The sequence below is a fragment of the Aplidium turbinatum genome, chromosome 12, assembly GCF_918807975.1.
Source record: "Aplidium turbinatum chromosome 12, kaAplTurb1.1, whole genome shotgun sequence".
NCBI lineage: Eukaryota > Metazoa > Chordata > Ascidiacea > Aplousobranchia > Polyclinidae > Aplidium > Aplidium turbinatum.
Window position 1 is genome coordinate 16,354,808 of NC_137483.1, and position 16,236 is coordinate 16,371,043.

Genomic DNA, 16,236 nt, shown 5'->3' on the forward strand with positions numbered 1-16,236 from the left:
TGAAATTTGAACCATAGCTTATTGCAGATAAAGAATTGCTCGATTTTCAACAATTTATTAAAAAAAAAAATCTATAGTTCTGCTATATTTGAACTATTCTGTCCATTTTCTAATGTAGGCTACCATCATTTAAACAAAGCTAATGCAAGCTAGTTATCAGGTTTAAGATGCCTTTGCACTAGCTTTGGTAGGCTATAGATCGAAGAGTTTAACATCATCAATGCCAAAATTTTCACTGACAGATAGGCTACTTCTACACACCGCTGAAAAGCATTTTCCTATTCTTTGGTGTAAGACAGCATAAGCAATAAGCATCCAATGAAAGGATGTGAACTCGAAAAATGAAATTAGTGGTCTATTCATCCAATTGGCAACACAAGAGTCGAACAATAAAAATACATCTAACATGGTCATCGAGTAACACTGCCTTTGTTTGCGGAATGGCCCGTTTCGGCGAGTCCGATTCGGAGAGTTCCCTATTCGGAGACAGCCTTTTTCGGAGAGTTCCCTATTCGGAGATTTTTTGAAATTTTTTTTAAAAATTATCGGGTACCGTAGCCTAATTATCATTGCCGTTTTAACATCGCTAAACGTTGAAAACGTGCAGAAAAAAATAGAAAATTATCGGGTATCGTAGCCTATTTATCATTGCCGTTTTTACATCGCTTCAACGTCGCTAAACGTTGAAATCGTGCAGAGAAAATAGAAATAAAATGTTTGAACAATTGAATGAAAATTCGTCATGTCAGTTCAGTTGAGTTGGTTTTATTTGTGACCATCATATCAAAAACAATACACGTCAACAAAGCAAAGGTCGAGTAAAAGGTAGAAGCGACAAAACGCAAACGTTAAAACGTGCTTGTGACCAAAGTAAGTGATTGAGTTGAAAGAAATTTGGCACGGCCGCAACACCTTCAGAAAAATGTAAGATATGAAGGGAAAATAAAAAAATATGTTACAAAAAAAAAATCATGTTTATGTCTATAAGTTAGTACTTTTGAAAGTTAAAATGATTACCGGTAGTTTGGATCAACAAATGTGTGGCCTACAGCTTGGATTGAAAGGAAATTATCGGGTACCGTAGCCTAGTTATCCCGACCAGTACAAATTTGTTCCAAGAACCAAGTTAGCCTAACAGTTCATTTTTACATTGTAGTAACAGATATCCAAATGTGTGGCCTATCGTTTTAACGTCGCTAAACGTTGAAATACCGTAGACTAGTTATTCCGACCAGCAGAAATTGCCGTTTCTACATCGTTTTAACATTGCTAAAGGTTGAAATCGTGTAGAAGAGAACTTTAGCTGACTAGGATACGCATACTAGCAGGCCCGGATTAAGGTCAAATGGGGCCCCTGTGCTAATGAATTTTATGGGGGCCCTTACCATCTTACGTGGAGCGTAATGGAAGTAAGCTGGTTTCGCTTGCAGAGGAAACCGAGCCTTGCTTAGGTAAGTTAGATAACTTTGAAGTAGCACATGATCGATGATTAAATAAGCATGTGCAAATTAAGTCAACAATGTTTACGTTATAATGGATGCAAAATCACACACATTAAATCAAGGAAACCGTGCAAGGGAAAACATTGTAGCAAGGGACCACTGTTAGTACTGCACACTACACTGCAAATTGCAATAAAAGGTTATTCTGAATTTGTATTCTAAACTGCTCTTACATTCACTACTAACTACCAATAGGATTTAGAAAACTAACAAGAAATTCAGTCGAACGACTTTTTTCTAGCTTCAAAGTCTGTAAGGATAGCATCAAAATTGAGAAGTTGCAGTTTATCACACTCTATGCTGAGAAGGCTCAGATTAGCCGGTGGGCGGTGGCGGTATCTCTGCCCTCGTCCCTCACCTCTCTCTCTCTACCTCTGCGGCTCTATCTTATTCTTGTTCTCTGTGTAGGCTATCTAGCATTGACTTCCCACTACATCGTCTACCCGAAAAGCTGTCACTCTCAAGCCCAAGTACATTATGCCGAATTGTGACGCAAAAAGACATAATGCAACAAAACACTGTTACGTCTCTGTGTCTCATTCAGGGTTAAACTTCAGATTCAGAATTGCAATTATTTGCTGCGGTGTTGCCAAAGAAAAAATACAAGAACCATATTTTTATATCACGTGAAGGGGGAGATATATTGATAAATGTGTTACTTTTTTTAGACAGAGGGGCCCCACTTTTCTTAATTTTTTTTTCTTGAAAATTTTTTTCTGAAAAAATTTGTTATTTTATTTATTTAATTTTTAGGAAAAGTGGGGCCCTGTGTCTGCGGGGCCCCTGTGCTTTAGCACACCCTAGCACAATGGTTAATCCAGGCCTGCATACTAGGATATTCCACAATATCGTTTCTTTTATAGTTGAAATTATCGAAGCTTTAGATGAGCGAGGTTTAGACCTAACCACTGAGATCTTAAATCATATTTATGACACCGGAAAGACCCTGGTGATATGGTACGTTTCATATTCATAACTTTACCAAAGAAAACCGGAGCAACAGAATGCTCACTCCACAGAACAATTAGCCTTGTGAATCACCTATCAAACATCTTACTTCGAATCATGATGATGAGATTGAGACCAAAACTACAATCGGAAATTTCAACAGCACAGTTTTTATTTGTTCCAGACAAAGGGACCACAAAAGGAATTTTTACATTAAAAATGATAACAGAGAGATGTATGGGATTATTCTGTTTATTTAGAGAATTTTGTATGTTATTCCACAATATCGTTTCTTTTGCATTCTTGCATTTTATCCAGTGTTTACCTTTGAGTGCCTTCCCAGACGGCAAAATTCGTCATTTTTACATTGATTCAACGTCTGCAGACGTTCGAATCAATGTAAAAATGACCAATTTTGTTGTCTGGGTTCGTTCAAAATATGTGTTTTACATCAAAACAATAGTTTTCATGATTAACAATAGGGGTTAATGAGATAAAGTCTCAGCGAAAACGTATCAACTAAAAAAAGACAGTTGGCAAATAGCGTTTGCCATAAAAGATGAAGTTAAAACCTAAGTGGCAGTTTAGAGTAAACCTATAATTTTTAAATAATTAATTTTCAAAATTGATAATAATTAATAATAATTACTAAAAATAAAAAAAATAAAATAAAAAAAATCTCTGAATAGGGAACTCTCCGAAAAAGGCTGTCTCCGAATAGGGAACTCTCCGAATCGGACTAGCCGAATAGTAGCAGACCCCTTCGTTTGCCACAGAAATAAATGTATTCACCATATCCACAGCAAGCAATGTATTGTCAACCTCAAAGTCAATAAACACTTTTCTTAAACAAGCATAGCCTACTTCTGCCACAGCTCACAGAAAACATACTTTTCCTTTGTGGTACCGTAAAATGAGGATACTTTGAAACCGGGGTAAACTTTGAACAGTTCCCCAAAATTAGTTGACAGGGTAATAGTTTTGTTAATAACCCCCTAATAAAGCGGAATTTCGGGTTATAAGTCACTTTTTCTTAGTCCATGGTAAAATTACTTTCGATTAGGTCTGGAAATTTGGTTCGAGACTTAATTTACTTCACGCTCCAGTGCACAATTTCATAAATGAGTGATTCTAGCAAAACGCCATGATCAAGTGTTGTGTTCTAACTTCTATCTGGTTCTCAGCCGATTGATGGTATTTCAGCTCAGTTTTTTAACCAGATGTTGGAAATATCATCAAGATCTTAGATCTAAACGGATTTTTTTGTATTATTCTTATTTTTTACGAAAATCAGGGTTTTCTGGCGAGCTAAGCTTTTATTTTACTGATGGGGTTACTTTGAACGGTATTTTTGAACAAGAAAAATGGCTGTAGAACCGGGTAAAAGCATTCGCAATGAAGATGTACGTGATCCAGAAGTAAGTGTTCCAAGCAGTAAGAAAAAATGTGTGCCAAGAGATGAGGCTTCTATTGCAAGTGAGGCAAGAAATGAAGATGATGAAGTGATAATGAGTGATGCAAGTCCATCCAACTGCGATGAAAATGATCTGGAAGTTGGAGCAAGTTTCTGATGAACAAAATGACAAATAATTCCCTGGCAACAAGACTTCAACAATCGGAAAACTTCACTCTGCCAATCTCGGTAACCGGCCCTGCGTCTAGATCAACAGATATGCAAAACTACCAGGAATAACCTTCAAGGCTTTGTCAGTCCGAGGATAAAGATTCAAAAACCAACCATCCATACCAAGGAATTGCAAAAACGTAGGATGGAATTGGCCAACGTTCAAAGATGAAATCGATTATGAATGGAAAGACGTTTTGAAACATAACTTTGAGGCTATTCCTGTTAACAATCGTGGCCTGTTCCGATTCCCTGACCTTGAAAAAGAATGGAGACAATAAATCTTGAACACTATTTGGAGGAATCCTTCCCCTTGTCTCAAATACCCCCCAGATAAGGTTAAATGTCATAAACTGACTGTTGTGTGTACATATTCGTTGACTTGTGTGTTTAAAATACCATTTTCTGTTCAAAGCAGTGTGATACACAAAAAAATATTGAACACAGAAAGAAATTTAGTGCCCGTTCAAAGTAACCCCAAAATCTCGTGAAACTTTGAACACCACATAATTTCAAAAAAAGGTAACTTCTGCAAAAATTTTTTAACATTGCTTGCACATGTCAATAGGGGTATATGTAGCCCCTAATATTATATATTGCAAAATCAGGTTGGTTGGTTCAGAGTTTAAAATTTTACGATATAAAAAAGACGAAAATCGTTCAAAGTATCCCCAGGTAACGGTAACATACTTTTCCTTTTTTAGCCTTATTTAGCTTTTGCCAAGGTCACACAAAAATAAAACCTTGTTGAAAATGATGGCTATGCAAAAAAGAGGACATTTGAGCATTTTCAAGTGTCCTCGGAGGACAATTCATTTTTTACGAAAAAAGAGGACAAATCCTCCTAAAAGAGGACACATGGTAGCCCTACTTGATGATGTAATTGATGACGTCATATACACTATTAAATTACATTTCAGTATGATGGCTTCTGGAAAATATTGGAAAATATGTTTGTGATAGATATAATGGATCGTTATCAGTTAGTTATGATTTGCTTGATTTTAAATAACAATATTACTCTTCAAAGATTTGTTCCACACTGCCTTTCCAGGTGTGCAAAATTGGCATTCTTTTTAACATATTTCAACGCAATGTCTCGAATTTTATCAGGCAAAAGTGAACAGCACTGCAATGATTTAAGGATATGCTTTGCTCCGTCTTTGTACAATGGTTCACATTTTATATTGAACCAACATGGGGCATATTGAATGACTATATGCGCAACAATTATTTTCAAGTTTTCTGCAATGTCACTTGGCAATTTGTGATCACTGATGTAGGCTATTATATGGTTTGTAGCAACGTGAATCGAAAGTTAGCCACCAGGAATAATTTAACGGACCAATCTTTGCGTACATCAGTTTAGATGAAACATAGTCATTCCTAAAGACATTGGTAATCTCGTACAGATACCTTTGATCAGTCGATAGATCTTTTACTATGTGCTCCGGTTAGGTAGCAAACGATTTCCTGGCCCCATCTTCATTCTTCACAGGCACAAATAAGGGTTGACTTCTTCAAATTCAACTCTACTAGACTACTTAGAAGCTTCCCTATTGGCCCTTTAAATGGTGTGTCACCAGTGGTAGGTCCATCTAATGTAGTGAAGACGTGTCGAAGGGGTAACTCATTGGCTGCAGCATGCATATAAACCAACTCACACGATGACCAAGGCGTTGTTCCAGTCCAGTTATCACACCTGATTTAAATCCAGTGTTTGCATTCACGAAATCACACCCAACTACTTTGACACAATGTACCATATTATATTTCTTGATACAGTCCATGAGAGCATTTGTAATATCTTCAGCTGTTCCTGATATTGGACTGTCAGCAGTTAAATACTGATTTCCAGGTGTTTGAACAACACTGTAGTGATCTACGCAAACAAAAATCTTGCCACCTGTTCTTGATGCTATCTTAACAGTTTCATTTTAATAATGTATATGACGTCATCAAGTACCAGCATGATGTTTTTGTTTGGAAGTACATCAATTCATTATCAAATAACTTAAAGATGAAGCATGTAGGATTATCAGTTTTATCGCTATTTGCAAATTACTGTTTAATGACGTCATTGATGACGTCATCATTTTTCGGAGTCAGTACACAATGAATTCTCCTAATTGTATTGAATCTGTTGACCCATAAATCATCTTTTTACAATAATAATTAAGTAAGTTATGACGTTTTCAAATCTCGTGAAAACAACTGTCTATTAAAAACAATGCATTTTCAAGCCTTAAAAAAATCGCTTCAGGTACCTTTATAAATCGCGATTATTAGAAATGAAGACAATGTCCGATCAAGCTTAAACTTTTAGGAATGTCGTTTTATGACTATTCGCAAGAAAGAAAGTTTGTAGCAATGAAATCGGAGAAAAAGTCCAAATTTTGACCCACCCTAATATTATATATATACCTGATTAGCATTACCAATATCATAAAAACCACATGAAATACAAACTTGGAAGCATCAGACTCAGACTTGAGCAGAACATGAGGTGGCACAAGACCGGAGGGGAGTTGATCGGTACTGCCACTGTCCACTGCAACAGTTTGCGACTGAAAACTCATTGGCTGAAATACAACATGTAAAGGTTTATATGACACAAGTGAAAATCTGAGTACGTATTCTAACACTTATTCCTACAAATCTATATACAATGTAAAATTCAAGCAACAAGATGTTTCTCTTTCTAACAAACAGCAGATAAAATATATAGGCTATATCTTTATTACAAAGTGACATAGAGTGTGGCATATGTTCAAAAAAAAAATCAACAACCAATAGCACAGTAGGCTACATTTCAGTTAGCATATAAACACAAAAACGAAATAACATATTTTGAAAATCAATTATAAGCAGAGAAACACAAAATATTTCTGCAGTTAAGGTCATTAGCAGAAACATATTATTATGTGCTTTGTAGGAAACATGATTTTGTCTGTTTTGTTTGTATGAAACATACATTTACAACAAGTATATACATTTTCAGTATGAATAGCTCCGCCCTGATAGCTCAATTGGTTAGCGCGTCACTTCTGGAACGAAGAAAGTTCAAGATCAAGCGGCGCTGGTTCGACTTTCAGGGCGTGCGCTTGAGCAACGCACATTAAGGACTGCTCTCCATTCAGCGGCATCTAATGGATGGAATAATTCCCCGGCTACAAGACTTCAACAATCAGAAACTTCACTCTGTCAATCTCGGTGACCGGGCCTGCGTCAGTGATTCAAAGCCTCCACATGTCCACAAGTATGCAAAACTGCCAGGATTAAGCTCTGCAAGAAGCTTTCTCGGTCCGAGAATAAAGATTTAATCAAACCTAAAATCTAGTACCGTATATATATCTTACCACTTTGGAAGGCAATTCAGCAGCAGATAGTTCACCCGCTCGAACAAGATAATTCGCGAAGTCATATGCTGCATTGGTCTGAGCATCTTTTTTGTTGGTCGAATTTCCAATGCCAACGTAGGGAATTCCATTTACTCGAACCTAAATCACCAAACAGAATATTCAAAGGAAAAAATCATATGCTACACAGTACACAAGATAATACTGTACACAGTACACACATAAATAGAATGTGTTAATAATGTTGCATTTGTGTAAGTGCGTAGCTTGGGTTTTTTGTTTCAAATATATCGCTCACCTAGAACCGAACTATGTTATGTCCATTTTTCAAGTTTTGAGAAAAACAGGAAAATAGATTTTGAATTGGGTTTTTGTAAATTATCTCCCGATATTTATATGCAATATTTTATACCAGTGTGACTAGTAATATCTTGCTGGTTGTTGGGCATCATTTATGATACTTTTTAACCACTAGGGTGAGCAATATAGTGTTTTTTTTTATGTATCGGACGGACTTAACATTGTTTGGTTTTGAAAATTCTAACTGGTAATTTCATAAAATAACGGACATAGCATATTTATAAAATCGATTGAAGTATTGTAACCACTGTTTTTACATTGAAACAATTTTAGATGGAGCTATAAATTGAGATGGAAGCATCCAGGTAGCAGTTGTAAACTTTTTTACAGTGTAGAACCATGATTTTCTGTTTTGGTCCTACACAATCTTTTCACTTGTGTGATATTATGTTTAGAGCTCGACCGATATCACTTTTTCAGGCCGATACCGATACCGATATTTATGAAATTTTTAGGCCGATACCGATATATATCGGCCGATATTTATCAACTACAAAAAATTTGTTACCAACAAGGTTATTAAGCAACAAACCAGTCCAAGAAAGTTTATGCATTGGTTGCTGTCATAGGCGCCGAGTTTTCAAAATAGCTGGGCGGGCGAACACATACTGTCACGTCACGTCGTGATCACCAATAATAATGTAGAACTCCACTGTTGTTTTCCTACCACCTAGGTCCAAGATCTAGGCTTCCTAGTTCCTACTACTATAAATTGCAAATATCTAGCGATAAACTGCGCTATTGAACCGAGCTTACATTGAATCTACAATTAGAACAGTTATATAACGAAGGAGCTGAATTGCAACTAATGACAACCAACTGTTTCATCCGGCCAAACCAACACGTGTGCACTGTGCAGTAGTGCACAGTTTAATATCAGTGACGTAACAGACGCAACTGTGATGGTTGAGACGACAAAATAGAGCATTTTAGCAGCAGAGTTAATTGATGACGTCGTTTGAGAGAAAATTACTCCTTTGAAGAACAATGCTAGAGTTTTTAAACCGATTTAACATCTGGCGATGTTAAAACGATGTAACAGCAGTGGAAATTGCGGTCAGACTTTTGCTGCGAATGAAGTTCCTCACAGGTTTGCGCAATTTACTTGATTTATAGCACTGGGCTTACGAGTGGCAGAGTGGAGACAAACCGCGCGGCTGGACACTTTTGCTCGTTTAACGGCGAATCAACGTTGATTAACGTTGCATGAATGTAACATGGCAATAATTGACGAAAACTAATCGCTTAATTAGTAGGTCTAGTAGGGCCTATCATATGGCGACAAAACCTTGCGAATAAGGTAAGTAGGCTAGTATTAGAAGGTGGCAGATGGTTACAGAAATTTTTGGACTTAAAATTGAATTAATTTTTTTTTTAATTCCTGAAATGTCCGGCGGGCGCGGCCCACCCGCCCGGGACTCGGCGCAGGTGGTTGCTTGCTTAATTACGCCGCATAACTTCCACCGAAAGAGGTCGTGTGGCTTCTTGCGTCACAATGCTCTGGGCACAAATCGGAAAACTTCTACAATGACGCTACTATTTTCTTCTGTGCAAAGTTTCACTAGGCTTTTTTCTTTGGGTTTATTTTTGCAACTTCTACAATGACGCTACTATTTTCTTCTGTGCAAAGTTTCACCAGGATTTTTTTCTTATTTTTGCAACTTCTACAATGACGCTACAATTTTCTTCTGTGCAAAGTTTCACTAGGATTTTTTCTTTGGGTTTATTTTTGCATGTCATGTGAACGAAAGTTAATTTTTCCTGGACCTTTTCTTTCTTACTGTAATACCAAAACTTGACAAATTTTGCTGCATCTTGCTGCGATAGCCTACTCGTATAATCTAATTTTGTAACGAATCTTGTCTTATCAATATCACTCGGAGATCAAAGCCAGTCATTGTGACGTAAGACTTGAAATAAGCTGTGCGTGGTTAGTGTAGAAGTACACCCGCACTCCCATCGATTCTTAGCGAAAAATTCACCTTTGTTACACTGATTAAATGTCATCAATCGTTGAAGCAACGTAAAACTCGAAATTTTTCCTGCTTGAATGGAAGCTAAGGGATACAGCATTAACATTTTCTAGATGCGCGCACTAGAATGGGCGGGAAATTATATTCTCACAGCAATTGTTTGTGCTATGCAAGCACGTTTGAGCAACTTGTGTTTCTTCTAAAGGCATGTATGGCTGGTTTTGAGTGTGCTCTTGCTAGCCGATGTTTATCGGCGAAAAATAACCGATACGATATATCGGCTACACCTGATATCGGCCGATACATATCGGCTGACCGATATATCGGTCGAGCTCTAATTATGTTCACTTGTTTCTTTGCCATACTCTTACACATCTTCTGCAATAGTGCTATAAAATGTGCCAGGTCTTATTTGGACTTTTGATACATGGCCTCCACAAAAAACCTAGCTAGTAAATAGCTGAAAGATTTATTGCTCAATGCCGCAATCACGTTTGTTAGATAGAACCATAACTGAGATTTCTGAATATCAAATTTAGCTGCCTAATCACCAACTTTCATCAGACTTTGAAATAATCTCCAACAGCTCAACTAAATTAACATCTGGACATTAAAAAACATCCCAATCATAACACTGTAAGTTATTAAACAATACTGTGTTTACTAAATTAGTTGATCTGACAACCTTAATCATTGTCACAAACCAGTGATGCATTCATGAAACTAGAATTCAAGGAATGGTTAAATAAAATCTCTATGCTAATTTCTAACAGTATCTACAGAACGAACAAACAACATAATGAAATTACAAGGAAAGATAATAACTCTGCAACCTGATCATCATCATAATCCATCGTCGGTTTGTTCCCCACTAGTGGGGGTGGCCGATCAGCAAAATTGATATAAATATCAGCAAAATTGATACTTAGTATGTCAGAATTTTCAACAGTTCTTTTTAAGAGTACTGTAGTCAAGATGAGTCCAGCTGAAACAAAAGCAAAACTAGCATTGGTGTTCACTGTTGAGCTACTTCTGGAATGTCTGCATAAAAGTGGTGGTGGTGTGGAGGAATGAGGTATTTTTGCATAATTTCATCAAATCGGCTTTTTTGTCCTTTTTTACTGCCAGCTGTGATTTGTAACATTTGGGTAGTTCCATAACTAACGGCAATGAAAATTCAGTTGCAAGTCGTCTGCTGCTCTGTCGACTTGATTTTATGAAGTCTATCTCACTGAAAGACGACTCTGAATATTTGTACTTGAAGTATAGCTTGACTGGATTTACTTAGCAAAACTTTAATTGCATAATCTTGGTCCACAGTATTTTTTCACCGTCAGAATCAGTGAGCAAGTCTTTTAGGCGCAGACAGTTAGGCGTTGGACCGTTGGTCAAATAGGCGGCAACACTGGCGTCAGGATATTTAGGTGCGGAGCACTGTGGCACCCGTTCATTTACATGCTATTCTTAGTAAAGTCTGCAGATTGTATCAGCTTGGCAGGTAGGGCAATGCTTTTCACACAAAATGTTATATTGAAAAAAAATATGTTGTTTTGTTAATGCGCGTGCATTTATTTGTGGTTAGTCATGGCTTGAGTGAGTGAAGCTGCTGTATCTGGCAATGCTTTAGTAAAAAATATACCGTAGGCTATATTCAAGCGGGTGGTAGGCTTGAGTGAATAACTTAGTTTTCCGTCAAAACTCCGACTAGGTTTTGCCAAACCTGAGCTGATACAATCTGCAGACTTTACTAGGAATAGCACCTAAATGAGTGGACGCCACAGTGCTGTGCACCTAAATATCCCGGAATGGCCCGATTCGGTGAGTCCGATTCGGTGAGAGCCTTTTTCGGTGAGAGCCCTATTCGGTGAGTTTTTTTTTTTAAATTATTGCGCGCCGTAGCCTAATTATCACTGCCGTTATAGGGTTAGGGGATAGGGGTTAGGGGGTTTTTGGGGTTGGGAGTTTTTGGGGTTGGGGGTTTTTGGGGTTAGGGGGTTGGGGGGGTTTTGGGGTTGGGGGTTTTTGAGGTTGGGATTTTTTTGGGGTTTGGGGTTGAGGGTTTTTGGGGTTGGGGGTTTTTGGGGGTTGGGGTTTGCGGTTTTGGGGTGTTTGGGGTTAGGGGGTTGGGGGTTTTTGGGGTTGGAGGTTTTTGGGGTTGGGATTTTTTGGGGGTTTGAGGGTTGGGGTTTGCGGTTTTGGGGTTTTTGGGTTTGGGGTTTTTGGAGGGTTTTGGGGTTTTTTGGTTTTTTTGGGGTTATGGGGGGTTGGGGTTTTGGGGTTTTTTGGGGTTTTGGGGTTTTTTGGGGGTTTGGGGTTTTTTGGGGGTTTGGGTTTTTTTGGGGGGTTGGGGTTTTTTGGGGGTTTGGGGTTTTTTGGTTTTTTTTGGGGGGTTTGGGTTTTCGGGTTAGGGGGTTTGGGGTTAAGAGTTTTAATTAGGCTACGGTACCCGATAATTTTCAAAAAAAAATTCAAAAAAATCACCGAATAGGGCTCTCACCGAAAAAGGCTCTCACCGAAAAAGGCTCTCACCGAATCGGACTCACCGAATAGTAGCAGACCCAAATATCCTGATGCCACAGTGTGCGCACCTATTTGACCGGCGCTTAACTGTCTGCGCCTAAAAGACGTGAACCCCAGAATCAAAAGTTGAGCCTCGAATGATATGTGAGTATTGTGGTGAATCATTCACAAATTTTTTGAAGTCAACAACTTGGCTAAAATCAGTGATTGCCACTATGGTAGGATTAGTTTTAAATGACCCATAGCAACCAGCCTTACACAGCCTGTGTCATCCCTGAGTGACACAATGTCAAAAATGTGCTGAGAGTTTACCATCAATACATCAACCAGAAGATCACCTTTTCACAACATGTATTATGTCCAGCATTTTCAATCAGTCAAAAGTAGCAACTAGTTTAAGTCCAACATACTATGTTATGTCCAGACACAGTTAATAGGTTGACATTATGTTAAGTCCAGGGAAGGACATAGCACAGTTCTGTTTGAAAAATTTGAAATTTCTGCAGGACTTAACATAGGCTAAAAGCTAAAATAATTGACATAAAAGAAATCTGAGCATGCCATCAGATAGAGCTATGTCCAAAACCCAAGAAAAGTTGAAAAAGTGATTTTTGCAAAAATTGGACATAACATAGTTTGGTTCTAGGTGAGCGATATGTTAGATAACTTCTTGTAATACAGCAAGTATCCAGTGAAAAATTTATGATGGGAATTAAACATTAGTAAACAAAAGTATATATTATACAGTACACAAGGCAAGAGCAAGACATACTCAACAGATTATAGACTCTAGAGTCGATGTGCGTATTCGTGACCACCGAGGTAAATGCATTCACTTTAAAAACTTTGTAATTGAAAATAATTTGACAGAAAAAAATTAAAAGTTTATTTATCAATAATGGTATCACAACTTGTGTAAGTTTAATCTTTTTATGCTAACTAGGCCATGTGATTATTTTTTGCTTTTCAAATTACGTTTTTAAAAAACGGCAGTGGCTACTTGACCGCACCAGTCTTTTAATCTAAACCACCATTTGACCGGCATGACGTAAGTTATTATTTCTTTCACCTTCTCTTTCAAAGCAAAAGACGAGAGAACAAATGAAAAAAAGCATATACAATTTTTTTCCAACTGAATCAGTGGAATCAATATGAGTTACAATAAAGTTAGAGTTTTTTTTAATTTGCTGGAATTTCAGAATTTCTCTGGGTAAGTTTTCGTTTGTCATAAGAGAATGTGACCATGTTGTTTGCCAAACGATGCATTACATTTTGGCTCTTACGTTAGTTTGGTGGCTGTAAAAAGTTACAATACTTCTTTAAAAAATGGTTTCATCAATGTTCAGTTTACTTTTAGGCAGTGTTTTTTAGCAGGCAATTTAGTTTAAAAGGAAGCGCTTCCGGATAGTATCAAACTCTTATCCTTGGGAATACCAGCCTGATAAACACCGCACACACCAATGATTCAGTTGAAGGAGACTGTTGAATTTAGAAGTTATATTATATATGTACTTTTTTTATTTGTTCTCCTCTTGTCTTTTGCTTTGAAAGGGAAGGTGAAAAAAAAAATGTCATGCCGGTCAAATAAACTGCCGTAAAAAAACTCTGTTTTTTTATAAAAGTAAAATTAAAAAAAAAAAAAAAAAAAAAGATATAAAAATAAAAAAATAAAAAATTTAAAAAATAAATAAATATGTCAACAAAAAATACTTTTATCAGAGTCCATGTGTTGTTGCTGTCATTGCATTATTTAACACTATTTTTATAGATTGTTTTATTACAATTAGGCAGATCGCGCATAATTATTCTGACAGAATGACAGTCGTGTTTGGATGCATTTTGGAATTAAAACAGCAATCACAAAATGTGCTAATGTAATTTTAACGGAATGGTCCGTTTCGGTGAGTGCGATTCAGTTAGTCTAGTCTATTCGGTGATTTTTTCATTTTTTTTTTAATTATCGGGTACCGTAGCCTAATTATCATTGCCGTTTTAGGTTGAGGGGTTAGAGGTTAGGAACTCACCGAATAGTAGCAGACCCTAATTTTAATACACACAACAATACAATACAACCCAATTATTACATGCTTAACAGTATAAAGATATCTTCCTAATGAAAGAGTAAGTGTTTAAGTTTATAAATATGATTTTCAAGAATTGAAATTAGAATCATATGAAAAGCTGTGAGTGAATCACGAAGTCGATTAAGAATTATAAGCGTTGGAATTTATTGCTGTTTGTGTTTATTGTTACTTAGATTATTATTTGCTGGAAGTGTTGAGCTATTCGTTGGAGTCCTTCAAGTATCTTCATATATCATTTCACTAGCGAACTATTCGGGTCTGCTACTATTCGGCGAGTCCGATTCGGCGAGTCCAATTCGGCTAGTCCGATTCGGCGAGTGGGCTATTCGGCGAGAGCCCTTTTCGGCGAGTTCCCAATTCGGCGTTTTTTGAATTTTTTTTTAAATTATTGGGTACCGTAGCCTAATTATTATTGCCGCTTTTACATCGTTTTAACGTCGCTAAACGTTGAATAAGACCCTAACCCCCAACCCCTATAACGGCAATAATAATTAGGCTACGATACCCGATATTTAAAAAAAAAAATTCAAAAAAACGCCGAATAAGGAACTCGCCGAAAAGGGCTCTCGCCGAATAGGGCACTCGCCGAATCGGACTAGCCGAATTAAACTCGCCGAATCGGACTCGCCGAAACGGGCCATTCCGAACTATTCGACAGTTAATTGACTGCTTTTCGGTGATATCCCATTAAACTATGTCATTAATCCTTTCCAAGTCTCTTTCCTGGTAAGAGATGGAAAGAAACGTGACACATGTCATAATTTGATGGTATTGTTGTGTGCATTAAAATTACAATAGCGCATTTTGTGATAGCTATTTTAATTCCAAAATGCATCCAAACATGGCTGTCATTCTGATGAAATAATTTTGCGTGATATGCATAATAAAACAATCCATAAAAAAACATGCAATAAATAATGCAATAACAGCAACAAAATGTGGACCCTGATAAAACCATTTCTTCTTGATATATTTCTTTTTATGAAGCTTAAAAGTCAGGAATCAGGATGCCATATTAATTTTATTTTTATAAAAAACGGAGTTTTTTTTTAAAACGTAATTTGAAAACTAAAAAACAAGTCATATATATAGTTAGCATAAGAAGACAAAACTTACACAACTTGTGATAAAATTATTGATAAATAAACTGTTAAATTTTTTTTTGTCAAATTGTTTTCAATTGCAAAATATTTACAAACTTATGAAGTGGACGTAATTACTTCGATGGTCGCAAATACCCACATCAACCCTAGTAGGATTTGCATGAAATCGTCTCACAATAAGATGTCTCTTGCAACAGGTGGGCCGCAAACAATTGTCTTGCGTCACTATGTCAGAATGTCATGTTTTCTTACCCTGAAGTTCAATGTAGTCGATCATAGTTACCTATGTCCAGCTAGACTAGAATATAATATATATTATAAAAACCAGCTTCTCACCTCACACATAAACTTAGGTCGAGCTTTAGAACCACTAGGCTGGATATCATAAGATGGAGTTAGCTTTTTCTTTCCCAGCCATGCATACAGAAATGTTTTTATCTCTGACATAATTGTGTTTGCCACAACTCTACATTTAACCCTGTATGATAATGATTGTATTGTTATTTACTGAAGTAGAATGCCTGCATCTACACACCTGTGTGAATGAATGTGTTATACAGTATATATACATATGCATAGGCGTCGAAATAGGGTGGGCCGGGTGGGCAAAATATGTTTCGCCCACTCTCGTTTTCATGACACTTGTGAAGTGTTCGTTACAATTAGGCTATTTCCGTTTTTGTTAAATGCTGAATTATCCAACCAACTGCAGCGCAACTTCTTGCTTTACGCTATGTCTCTCGCTAGGTTTCCGACAGAACAA

At 37.0% G+C, this 16,236-nt stretch overlaps 1 protein-coding gene across 1 annotated transcript in view; it reads right to left on the minus strand.

Moving 5' to 3' along the window:
* The window catches only part of LOC145781365 (ATP-dependent RNA helicase A-like), a 38,701-nt gene extending 22,757 nt beyond the window's left edge, over positions 1-15,944 (minus strand). The window contains exons 1-3 of the mRNA XM_082593150.1: positions 15,810-15,944; positions 7,434-7,574; positions 6,544-6,656 (exon numbers count right to left, since the gene is read on the minus strand). Coding sequence (XP_082449276.1) covers positions 6,544-6,656; positions 7,434-7,574; positions 15,810-15,920 — 365 coding nt within the window. The 5' untranslated portion in view covers positions 15,921-15,944. The remainder of the gene's footprint in view (positions 1-6,543; positions 6,657-7,433; positions 7,575-15,809) is intronic.
* Positions 15,945-16,236: the final 292 nt, after the last annotated feature.